At 34.5% G+C, this 12,938-nt stretch overlaps 1 protein-coding gene across 1 annotated transcript; it reads right to left on the reverse strand.

The window, feature by feature from the left end:
• Nucleotides 1-2,104: 2,104 nt before the first annotated feature.
• LOC119641937 (beta-mannosidase-like) lies at nucleotides 2,105-12,680 on the reverse strand. Its single transcript, XM_038040861.1, has 11 exons — nucleotides 12,437-12,680; nucleotides 9,577-9,720; nucleotides 9,025-9,478; nucleotides 6,816-6,903; nucleotides 4,842-5,016; nucleotides 4,669-4,779; nucleotides 4,413-4,587; nucleotides 4,014-4,324; nucleotides 2,936-3,345; nucleotides 2,492-2,875; nucleotides 2,105-2,410 (listed from the first exon to the last, which is right to left on the reverse strand). The coding sequence occupies exons 1-11, from the start codon at nucleotides 12,558-12,560 to the stop codon at nucleotides 2,105-2,107; spliced, it is 2,682 nt and encodes an 893-aa protein (XP_037896789.1). The 5' UTR covers nucleotides 12,561-12,680.
• Nucleotides 12,681-12,938: the final 258 nt, after the last annotated feature.

The following is a 12,938-nucleotide window of genomic DNA, read 5'->3' on the forward strand; positions in this document are numbered from 1 at the left end:
TAAATATCCCTCGTCCCTATGTAAGTAAGAGCGAATTACTCATTCTTTATGGCCGGCTTTTTCATTTAGCGTTTGTTGATTGCGTGTTTAGCGGTGAGAGGAGAGAGAATAATCTTTGATTTTGAGAGATTAGCACAGAGATAGATTAAAATAAGCAACCGACCAACCAACAACGAATACCGATGTATTTTATTCAACATTTTTTCATTTACTTTTCTACATTTTAAAACAAATGGTGATTCAAAACTATATTTAATCATATATAGGGTGTGCAAAAATTTACACAAGATTTGAATTTGCCGCCATTTGTGCGGTAAAATGTTGACAATCTCAGAAGAAAAAAAAACAGTTTAACAATTGATAGCTTAGGGCTAATAAAAATAGAGTATTGGACGAGAGACTGACGCGTTGTTGAAGAATATTTTAAAAATAATGAAAATTTTACGAACATAGTCCGGAAGTTTCGCCCAAGGTATGATCGGAATATTGGTTTAACTTCGTCTTTGTTTTTATGGGGTTACTTGAAATCAAAGGTCAATGCCAACACGTCCGCCTTCACTCGGACATTGATTAAGTTTAGCAACGAGGAAATCATTATTAGCCCACTTACAGTAAGGCTTACCTTGGCATCTTCCTTATACTTTGTAATGGGAAGAATGCGTGATTTTTATTTCACTATTTTACTTGCTACAAAATCAGCTGACTTCAAACTGGTATATGGAACTGAATATATAGATCTTATAATAAGACTTTTTAAAACCAAAATTTAAAACAAAAAAAAGGGAAAAGGGCGGGTGTTTAAAGAAAATGTTCCGAACTCTTATTCTTGTCAGTTAATTTTAGTAATAAAAATTCCTAAGTCATATCTAAATTTAAAAAATAAATTTCATAAGGAACACTCTGCCCTTAATTACAAATCCGAAATATTTTAAACATTTCAAAATCTCTCAAGATCTTTAAATTTCTAATGAATTTTCAAGCGATCTCTCTTTAAAGAGTGCTTACAACAAATATGGGCAGCATAGTCTGGGGTTTATTGCGCCGCTGGGTGCAGAGGTTTGTGTTGCTTATTGTTTTTTTCAAGCCTCCTTAAGGCGTGACTCAACCTTTAATATCAACTTTGTCGTCGGCTGCAGAACTTCGTTACGATTTTATCGCAATCTTTTGGAGCATTTGTGGCCGTAAGTATATTTTTCGTCATCACTGCTGTTAACCGTTTGAGAAACGATAACATAGAAGAATAAATTTATTCCGTGCCCATCTGGGAAGCACTTGAGTATGACAGACGAGCTTACATGATGATATTCTGCGGGATTTGATCGCTTATATTAAACCACTGCGGAAAGCCGTTGCGTTTGCTTCCTTCATTAAAAGTTCGCATACAATTCCACATTTTTTCGTTTGAAGCCACGTCCCCGTTATCGAACTAATATATGATGATCAGTATTTAAGCCTTTGATTGCGTTAAGAATCATTTGTCTTGACTTTTACAGGTAGTCACCTACAGAAATTGAAGGAACTATTCTTTGCCTGTTGCTTTTCATAGCGAAACTTACCCACCCATAGCATCGTTTATCTTGTGGGCTTTAATATTGTATGTGATACGATAGCGGATATGAAGATTTCTTTTATTTTTCTTCATTTTCACGAAGCAATTTCTTGACGCATCTTGAATATAGGATTTCAAATATCTTTTGCTCATTGCTTAGATCAACACGACAGCTTTTCAAACGCAGTGTAATTTAAATATCCAGACTTTTGAAACACCGGCACTGTCATAGAAGGAAAAAAAGAAGCTTTACCCACTCTTAAAAAGAGTGAATGAGGGAAAGAAACTTTTCCATATTTACCTACAGTCATATTTACGTATTTACACTTCGTTGTGTAAATATCAGTATATATACAATGACTTTTCGAAAGCAAAAAAGTGCACATATAGGAGAAACGGGATGTCTTTCTCTACGTTGTTGTGTCTTCAGTTGGATTCACATTTATACCTACATCACTACACAATCATTTTCTATACACGTTTTTTATTTTACTGCAACAAAAATTTTATTATCAACATTATCGCAATTGTTGTTGACATAGCGGGGTTATATAGTTACAGAAGTATTTCTTTAGGACAATTTGCTTGGGTTCTATTGGCGATAAATTGATTTACGGTCATTATGCGTACATTATCTGAAGTCAACAAAATACATTTTGACGATTTTGCGGTAAGTTCTACATGAATCACCTTAACGGGTTCAACTTGAACAAAACCATTTTCCGATAACGTATATCTTTCCACATCCGGATGATAGATTTCCAAAGAAACGAATAAAGCCGGCTTTTCAACCATTGTCGTTATACTGTAACTAATGAACGGTATTTTCCCTTCAACGCAGTGCACGAGAGACAATTCAATCTAAGCGAAAAAAAAAAAAATGAAAAAAGCATTAAAAGAAATTAAAATATTCGTAAAACCCGATAGAGGAGTTTTTATAACCTTTAATTTGGGATCAGGTAAAATAGTTTTTTGAAAATTTCCAGGGAATAAATAATTTCGCGATATTTCCGAATCATTTTGATTTTGCAAAGTAAATTCGAGAAAGCTATTAGTGGTATTGAAGGGTGCCGTGAAAACTTCCGACATAGATAGATGATAAGTTAAAAGTCCGTTCTTCATATTTCCAATAAATAATTTCATAGTTTTTCGTGGATACAAATTCATCCATGTATAGATATTAACGATCACTTTATAATTGTAAATTTCTTGATTAACGAACGATCCTTCATGCGTTACAGTAACATTGATTTTATTATTATTATTATCCATGACCGCGATAACATAGTTGGGAGCCAAAAATTGTTTGGACCAATAGTACAACAGCTGTAACAATGTTTAATCAATCATAAATTTTTTGAACTTCTCTTGAATATCTTTTATTACCTTGTAGTTCCCATAAAAATCTATACTTGAGGATGACAAAGTTACCCAGACATCGTTCAAATGCCAATAAAGTGTACCCATTGTTTTCTTACGCAAGGCTTGAGTGCGAAACATTTCAGTAGCTGTCTTAATATTCATAGCTTGAGAAAGTTGACTAAAGTAAATCAGCGATTTTGCGCAGTTCATAAAAGCGGATGTAGGTAATCCAAAGTAATATCTTATCAGGATTAAAATAGCTTCAAGACCTTGAAATTGACGTTGACGATATGTTATTAAATCAAGGATTTTATCATTTTTCGATATGCTCCGTTTCCAAGACGATAATATCGGCAGACTTTGTAAACCGTATCTACTTATAAAGCGGGGACGTGGATAAATGTCAGAATTCCATAGCTCTTCCCAAAAATATGCTGAAATGAAGGTAGGAAGGAGAGACAGAGAAAGAAAGTGGAAATAGAATGCAACGCTCTTTTCCGTAAGAGAATGAAAAATTTTTACTCTGCTTGGAAGGACGACGTTTTGCGGATGGATAACAAACATGGTTTTTGTTTCATCTGCGGACTTAAGCGCACTCTACTTGCCCTGAGAGAATCAAAAATGGATGCTAAGCAAACTGATGATCGGTCAGAATCTTAATCCCGGCAATAACACATACATGTGTAAAGATGTGTACGCACTGTTAGATGCGTATCAAGACTGCGTGATAATTTTTTAACGGTAGGTATGTCTGCCCGTGAGGAATATTTTTGCATTTAATTTTCAGGCCACTCTGCTAGTTTCTTATACCAAGTCTTACATCCATATCTGCCATGGATTGGAAGCTTTAAACTCTATGGTAGTATTCAGCTAAGAAAATCGCATCTCAATTTTTGTATAAAATATGAAATGGACGGACGGACGCAAATAAATCGACAACAAATCTAATACCAATCAAGAAAATGGTTTATGGACTTTTTGCGGGATTTCGTTGAACAGAAAAACAAGTTGAGTGTAAAACATAATTCCTTGAAGGACTATTAAATTTTATGACTCTGTTTTTATGAGGTAGCTACAAAGTAAACCTTACAAACACACATACCATTGCTGAAGTTCAAATTCGGCAATCTAATGTAAGAAGTCTCTACATGTTCCCGCGCAAGCTCAAAAAACAAAGAAGTCGTGAAAAGAAGAGAAGACTTAATGTCTTTAACGGTTAATGCATTGAATTCAAAAATTGTAATGTTCCCAAATGCTTGACGATAATTTATTTCTTGACGATTTATATCTTTAGTAAGTTCATTAGGAAGAATTAGTTGGACATTATCCATTCCATTCTTAATGCCCAACAATGCCAAACTAGGATGATGAGCAAAACGCATGACATTTTGCCTAATTTCCAAACGAATCTTTCTAAAAATGGGAAAAAGTTTTCTTTTAATTATGTAAGAAGTTTCCTTCAATCTAGTAAATGGTTCTTGATCTGATTAAATATACTTACTCTTTAAAATTACTAGTTAGGGAATAATTTGCGCCCAAAAAAGGGATATCTTGCCAAACTAATAAGCCATAAGTGTCAGCTAAATTGTAAAAATAATCTGATTCATAAAGACCGCCATCCCAAACACGAATCATATTTAAATGTGAGTTTTTAGCTGATCTTAGAATATGCTTAACTGTAATAAGTAAAAGAAAAACATAAGATATTATTTTTTGCTTAACTTTGCTTGAAAGAAATAGAAAGTAAAAAGGACAACCTTTGTTCACATCAGCTGCATGTTCAGGTAATATATGAGCCGGTACGTAGTTGGCACCTTTAATGAATATTGTCTGTTTATTAACCTTGAAATAAAAGGATTTTCCATAACCTGTAAAGAACGTATTATATATGCAATAAATGTCATTGACGTTAGGCGGAACTTTCTTTTACCATCGAAATCTTCGATCAGTTCAATCGTACGAAATCCAATTTTTATCATTTTCTGTGATAATGTTTTCGCTCGTAATTGCGGTTGTCCTTTACCCAGCCAGCAATTAACGCGAACGTACAAAGGATATAATTTTTGTTCACCAAAACCATTCGGCCACCATAATGAAACTTTGTCCTAAGCAAATTATAATTAATACACATATATGTTTTTAATTAATCGGGCTTCCCATGAAATAAGAAATACATTGCGGGCGATTGCCCTATGACACGATTTCATGTAGGATGGATGGGTAACTCAATCATTAATGTAAAATTTAGGTACACAAAAGCAAGGGTAGAAAACATGTATTGATAGATTTTTATATGCTTCTTGTGAAAAGAAACATTTATTACATAGAAGATGAGAGTATTTAAATAACTCAAGTGGTTTGTACAACGCTTTGTTATATATTAGGTGCTTGCATGTATTTTGGCCATTTTTTCGATTGAAATTCTGTTTTTCATTTTTCGATTACAATGGTAAAGCTTTCTAACAACGTTCTAAAAATGGTCTCTAGTAAGGAATATAATAATGTAACAAAAGGATTTCCATATATTTGCTTTCCTAATTACAAGCACTTTTAAATGTAAACGGCGCGCCCAACAAAGATGTTGTAGTACATAGTTCTGGAAAAAAACTAACGAACGAAAACTAAGGTAACTCCCCTGACGAAGAGGAAAAGTGATACAATCTTCTTCTTTGGGTTAATGGTATTAGGTGGCGATAGCCTATCAACAGAACGGTATTGGTTTGCCAGCAATCAAATCATGGACCCATTTTCGCACTTCAAACGGAGCAAACCTGTCAGTATTTTTTTCGAATCTTATCTTATGTTTTTATATGATAATGTGAAACTGGATTAGAAAAGGGATCCTTCGTTTATTAGTTAGGTAAAGTATAAAACGATTAGAACCCAAAAAGACTTCAGAATACTCTTTAGATATATGTACTGACGATAATGAAATCTTGAGACTAGAAAGTGTAAAAAAGTACAGATGTCGCAAAGACGGGCAGAATTTAAGTTAAGTAATTTAAGAATTCAATTCGGGCACAAGTACGTTTGGGCACATGTACGTTTGGGAGCCAATATCCTTATTAAGTTTGTGAACAAAGATAGTCGTAGTCACAACTCTTCTTCAAAAAATTTTTAAACGGGAATAAAATATCCACCTTACTTAGTGATTGATTTCATAAAATTAAAGATAGAGAGAGATAGCACAAAAGATATTCTTTAAATCATCTAGCCTTTAGAGTAGTCTTAAACCGTCATCTTGGTCCTATTAGTTTTGTTTTACATATTAAAGATCTACTCGCGGTAATGTAATATCCTCGTGTCCGTTGATTTTACTAGGTTGTGACTCTTCCTACTCATTGTTTTGAATGTGATCATTAGGTTGAGATTGCCGAGTTTTGCTTTTAAGTGTAGGAGAACAGGGACCTATTTTTTATTTGCTTAGAAAAGGAAATTCTGCTCCGACAGTGAAGGCTAGTGTTTGGATTCTACTCCCTGCACTTACTGTCGCTCGCACTCTGAAGACAACACAGAAGAAGATTACGAGGGCGAGAAAGGGCATTTTCACCCTAGGAGAGAGAGATTAGTTCCGCATACTACGGCGACATATCGGATATTAGAATAACCGCTTTATATGACGCGAATAAAATCCAGGTTAAGTACAAGGTATTTCAATTGGCGACGCTAACTGTAGACGACATACTTTGTAATGTAAATTTTCGGTAACGGGGACCTTTACGCGACTGAGCTAACTCACAATATCTTTTCAAAATAACAATCATTTCAAAATAATAATATTGACGTTCGAAAAGCGTAGATTCGCTTCTTCTCCTTCTCTAGTTGAATTCAATTCAATTATTTTTGTAACTGGATTCCTTGTAACTAAGTAATTAAAAAAATAAACCAATAAACTGTTACTTACTTTTGTTACATTTACTTGAAACTTAAATTGCGGTTCCTTATGAGATATTAAAACAGGTTTTATACGCACAGGTTCCGTTAACAACTCTCTAGAATATAAATATTTATTAGTAAAAAGCGATTTATGTTTATTTAAACGAAGTGTTGGATAATTAACACCAAAAATAAGTTTTAATTTTTAATAAGTTTAAGTTTTCCTTTATGCGAAAGTAGTTCGGTTGGTTTTCGCTCGTACTAAAGTGTAATGTGTAACGCATCTTTTATCATCTTTGAAAGCGGCGTAAGTTCATGGAAGTGTAAGTCCATTTGAGATTCACATGAGTGTAAGTTTCCTTTAATTAGTCGGTCACATATTATAAGCAAGTAAGATAGCTATATTCGGCTGGTCTCGAGTCTCGCATACCCACCACCATTAAAATCTTTAGAGACCCATGCTTTTATAATATACAAGACATAAAAAAGTGAATAGAACAAAATTTCTCTTTCACCATTTCGTTCACTAAATGGTAGTGTTAAAAGGACGTCCACCATAATTACACACTCAGCTTGTGGTATTCTACTCTCCGAGTCCTTTTATGCGATACCCATATCGACAATATTGTGATGAATAAATTTAACTACCACGTCGTAGTGAGCACTATATTTATTTTAGAATTGTCCTACTTTTAAGCGGATAATATAGGGGAACACTCCGAAAAAGTAAAAAAAAAAGAAAATTTATTTGCTTATGAGTTTGTGTGAGCATGGCAGACTTTTCCCATTTTTGTATATAAATCATAGAGTTTTCTCTCAGTATAGTTACGAGCAAAGTAAACTCTAACGCACCTGAGATTTGAACCGGCGAATACTGACTTTGACAGACGCTGTACATACCAGACGCGTCCAGTCAGCTTGAGTTGTTTACAAGCAGTCGTTCAGTGTGTAACGAAGTTTAAATAGATGGATGCCAAACCTGCAAGTTTCTACCGCAGGGGCATCCATAAGCGACCCGACAAATCGCAAAAGGCTATAGATACTGATCAGGCATTTTTCGATTGTTAAGCTTTGTAGTAATTATATTTTAAAAAAAATTCAATTTTATTAAAAAACGGAAGGAATTTATTTATATGCCGATTATATTTGATTGAAGTAAGGTAAAAATAAAAGAGGTGTAGTTGAACGAGTTTTGTTTTCTGTTTATTAATCATGTTGGTCGAGGTCGAAACTTAAATACTGAAGTATTTAACGTAGGCTTAATACAATTCCTCACCTATTTTCGTAATAAAGTACCAAAAGACTTCGTTGCTTACTTTTCTCTAGAAATCTTACATGAATAGGAGACCAAGAAATAGGTCTATGTAGGTCAGTGCTAGTACAGTAACGTTTTATGTCAAACGACGAAATTTTGAACCAATTCTTCCGATAGAAATGCTTACTTTTCGTAGGAACAGATCTACCTAGAAGAGAGTTGAAGGAACAAGCCAATTCAAAATTTCTCCATCCCTTTACTACTACTTAGCAATTTGTTAAATTTAGCTACTACTTTACATTTAATATAGGCTGAGTATGCAGAGCCTGATATGCACACTTTAATTTCGACTTTCCAAAAGAAGGGGTTTTACGGGGAGTAATCGTAAGTCCATTTTTAATAGGCTTTTTATGAATGCATTAAATTTCGCCATAATATCTCGAAAACGACGGACAGACGCATAGTCAAGCCTTAAATCGACCCAGAAACTGATTCTAAATAGGTCATCATAACAAAACGTGAATTTGCCATAAGCTCTTCTCAAACAAACTCAATATACTGCGCACGACAAATGGCTTACGGTAAACAACTTTTAAGTGTTTTAAAATTGTAGAGGTCGCATGTGGACAGTGTATAACTTCAGGTATAAAAGTAGGGTTTCGATATTGATTCGTGGAGAAATATCGCATAATTTTTAGTCTAAAATGTGATCTCTGCTCTAGGGGGCTATTTCTTACCCTATCAGCATCACGATTGCGCGGAATATAAGACACGAAGCCTCACATCCACTGAAATGTTGGCATGGTTTTAGAAAGTTTTGACTAAATATGTACACTCCCGGCAATACCTTACCTACCTTACCTTTTAATAGAGTCCATATTAATAGCTACAGTCCGAACGGAATGCTTACATAAGCAATTTTGACAATTACTTTATAGATATTAGGTATCTCAACAAGTTGGATCTTATTGTACGTACTTACGCTGCTAGAAACAATAATTCGCCATAAAAATCTTGACGTATACCGGTTTCAAGGGGTACACGTATATCCAAGAGCCAAAGAGAATCCGTCTGCCCAATTGCCACAAAAATATCACGCATAATAGCCACCTCATAGTATTCTAATTGGACCGGTTTCCAAATACCAGTTGACAGCACGTGTGGACCATCTCTTACGCCATAACTCATTTTCATTTTGTGAAACATATTCCGATAACATTCATCTTTCATTTGCGCTTGCTTGCCGCAAAGCAACGAAGATTTTAATTCCACTTTCAATGTATTTTCTGCTTGTAAATATGGCAAAACAGCGAAACTGTAGCGCAGAAACATGTTATCAGTTACGCCAAGGTGATGACCATTTAAACTGATTTTCGCTACTGTATCGATACCGTGAAAAGTTATATTTACAGCTCGAGTATTGTTGTCCAGTTGAACTTAACATATATATATATATATATATTTTTTTTTTTTTTTGGGTGGGGGAGATTTTAATAAGTATTCATTTTCTTTATTATAAAATAATTTAAAGTACCCTTAAAAGTGGTTGTGTACGTCCAATTTTCATAAGCAATCCATTGTAGTTTTTTGTCATTTTTCGAAAACAATACGTCACCGTAAGTTTTTGCCAGCGCTGAATATACTCCAGACGGAATTTTCAAGTTTCCTAATTCAATGGCTAGAATACAATATTGAAATATTGAAATAAAGCGAAGAAAGTTTTATTAATTCGCTGTAGATTTGAACAGTTCAAGCTCTAATGTAAAACACAACACACTAAATAAGTGATTCGATGTAATGTCTAAATATTTTTTTTTTTTTAACTAAAGTAAATAAATCTTCGAACTTTTTTAAAAAATTGAAATTTTGGTTTCCATTTTGATAGGAGAAATATACAATCAATTATTGTCAGGGATACATAAGGATACCAACCTTTTGTCAATCTCCATCTTGTTTATATTGTTGAAATCCAAAGCTACGTTCTACAAGACGTCCGAGGCTAGGCGTATACTTTTTTAAGGGTCTTTAAAGACCTAAAGCACTCGGCCTATTATTATTATTATTATTATAAATTTAGCCGGAGAGTAATTCTAAGACGTTAGTCCTAAAGCACTACCATCTAAGGCTTTCGGATTTATTAAAAACTCCATTGCAGTTGAGTGGACTTTGAACCCATGACCATTGAGTTGCTAGTCGAGACTCTTGTCTACTCGGCCACTCAGGCGGGTATCGTTCGACCTAAGCAAAAGTAGCTTAGAAAACGTTAGCGACGAAAGTCTAGATTACGCTACCCTCGTCGCTGTTGTCAGCCGGCGTTAGTCTTTCACCGATTAAAACTGATTGTCTTTCCCGTATCGCATTCACTGGTTCGTCTAAGAATTGAGGGAAGTGATAGAGAGCGCTTTGAGCTAATCTAATATTTTGAGCTAATCTAATATATAAACACGTTATCACTTCGCCTTGCTTCCTATTTTGCATTCAAAGACCATCGCAGTTCGAATGTCAGAATTTTGTGGGAAGGTACGAAAGAAATGCCTGTGTTGTCTTTTTATCAGACAGCTAAGTATGCAGATGTTCCGACGATTTATTCAAAATTGGGATTAGAAGAATCTCAGGCATTTTTCGTGCATCTGTTGGCTTCCTCTTTCGCGTTGGCGCAGATTGTGTTAATAGTTTCTTGATATGACGTTACATTCTCTGCTGAGTAATAGCGTTATTGTTGTTATTGAAAATAGATCCACAAAAAAGTGCTTAAGATTCTCCCAGTCTCAATTTTGAACAAACCGATGAAACGTCAATGTATTTAGTTCTCTCTGTTTCTCCCTGGAACACGAATATGTGAAAATATATTGGAAAATGTTTGCATATTCTTATCTATATTTTATCTTATAAAGCACTTTAAAAATATATTGAATTTTAATTGTTAGGTATAATAAGGCGAATACACGACTCTATTCTCTCATAAATAGTAAGAAAGCCAAAATTTATTTTGTATGCATTTATAAACAAAAAAAGATAGTCCATGATTATGTAAAGAAGTAAAATATACTAAGTAAACTTGAGCATTTGTTCATTTGCCTCCGTTCAAATTATTAAATAACTTACAAATATTATCAGATAATATCGGTAGAGTAGGTCTTCTCGAAATGTCGCAGCGTGTTTGTGCAAAGTATCCCTTCTTTCACAAACTTGCTCTTTATTCATACAATCTACTAACAAACTTACGTTGACCACTTTAAGCTCCAGCTAGTCATTGATTTTCGTTAATTTAGCTTACCATTAAAATCTATCGAATATTGTTTTCATGAGTTTAACTTTACAATGGTAATATTATTGTAAACTTAGTTGATATAAAAAAGATTAAAGAAAAGCCGCGTAGTTGAACAGTTTTTAGAAGAACCAACCGTCTAAGAGGTACTCCTAAGCCTAAACTATTATCGAGTAAAAGATAAATCAATATACGAACTGGCAGATGAACCGAATGATGAACCGAAACAACTCCGAGCAAAGACATACACTAGTGGCTAAACCCATCCGTGGAACAATGGACGGAAAGATAAGCGAACAGCGAGCTACGAAAGAAAAGACATACGAATGCGGAAATTAACGAAAAATGCAAGTCTGTTGTGTGTTATAGAAACTAACGACAATTAAAAAAAGCCGTTTGCTACGTACGAAAGGAGCATATCTTGCTCTCGCATACAACCGATGAAGAGACGAAAGGTGAGAGAGATATGGAAAAACGGAAGGATAGCAAACCCGACTAAATGGTTCTCGAAATTGACGCAGACGAAGAATATATGTGCTTTATGTGGTGTTTGATGCTTATATCTGACGCTTAGACTGCGACGCAGCCAAGTAAGTAAAAGTCGCGACACCAAGCCAGTGCCCACAGGTTCACATCTCAATGCGGTTTCTCGCAGCTTTAATGAAGCAGTGCTTACTCCGTCGTTCGGGTGGGGATTCACCGACATCGCTTCAGCAACTCCATACGCCTTTGTCTTCTCTCACTTCTTCACTACCATCACCGTACTACATTTATAGGGCGCATCTCTGTTGATTGATTAGTCAAATCGAAGCAATTAGATGAAGAGATAAATGGGCGAATGTATAAAAAGTGGAGAAAGAATGTGACAAAGCTAATTAGACCAACAAATAAACGGTCAGATAAACGGATGTCATTAAAATTTAATTCATTGAAAATATTTAAATAATCTTACGCTTTAAAAAAATTTTAGAATATCTAGGAATAGTTTGCTTAAAGCGACTCCAGGAAACTTGTTAATAAAGGTTTTGATGTTCCGTAAGGGATAAGAATGGCGAATCGAATTTGATCTGTGTGTATCGCACGCATCATCAATACATCTATATACGCTTGGGAAAATAATACTTACAGCCATTTTGATTTGATAAAGTCCACATATCGTTTAGACCAATTATTCGTACTTGATCACAGTTAACATTATAGAGCTGCAAGAAATATATCACAACAATTCCGTAAAATATAAAATTTGCCATAATTTTCCGTTTTTTATATTTTTTTATTTTATCGCTTAGCACATTTGCGTTCTTGGTAGGTAAAATTTCTGAGTCTGGAAATGAAGCAAGAGCGTTGGCTTCATTCTCTTCCGAACGTTTTAAAAGCAAAAAATTAACTGCTAAGAAAGAAAAGATATTGCAAGTATTTCGGTACCACTTCACTTACACTCATGCCCATGTATGCATTTTAACTTATCAATCGTTTATCAAAAGTAAAAAAAAGCACTATTTGCACTCAAGAGAATCGAATATTTGCTTAAAAACTTGCCAAATCCATTAAAGCAGTAAGTTTGTACATATACACACGCGATCGTACTTTACCGCATCCATATTTCATTCCATGAATAAGATTTGTGC

This window comes from Glossina fuscipes, unplaced genomic scaffold, assembly GCF_014805625.2.
Source record: "Glossina fuscipes isolate IAEA_lab_2018 unplaced genomic scaffold, Yale_Gfus_2 197, whole genome shotgun sequence".
In the NCBI taxonomy this organism is placed as follows: domain Eukaryota; kingdom Metazoa; phylum Arthropoda; class Insecta; order Diptera; family Glossinidae; genus Glossina; species Glossina fuscipes.

Coding starts and splice junctions, on each gene's coding strand:
- LOC119641937 (XM_038040861.1), bottom strand. CDS start 12,560: ATGGCAAATTTTATATTTTACGGAATTGTTGTGATATATTTCTTGCAG. Junction 9,721..12,436: donor TTTATCAAATCAAAATGGCT/GTAAGTATTATT, acceptor ATTGTATTCTAG/CCATTGAATTAGGAAACTTG. Junction 9,479..9,576: donor GTACACAACCACTTTTAAGG/GTACTTTAAATT, acceptor ATATATGTTAAG/TTCAACTGGACAACAATACT.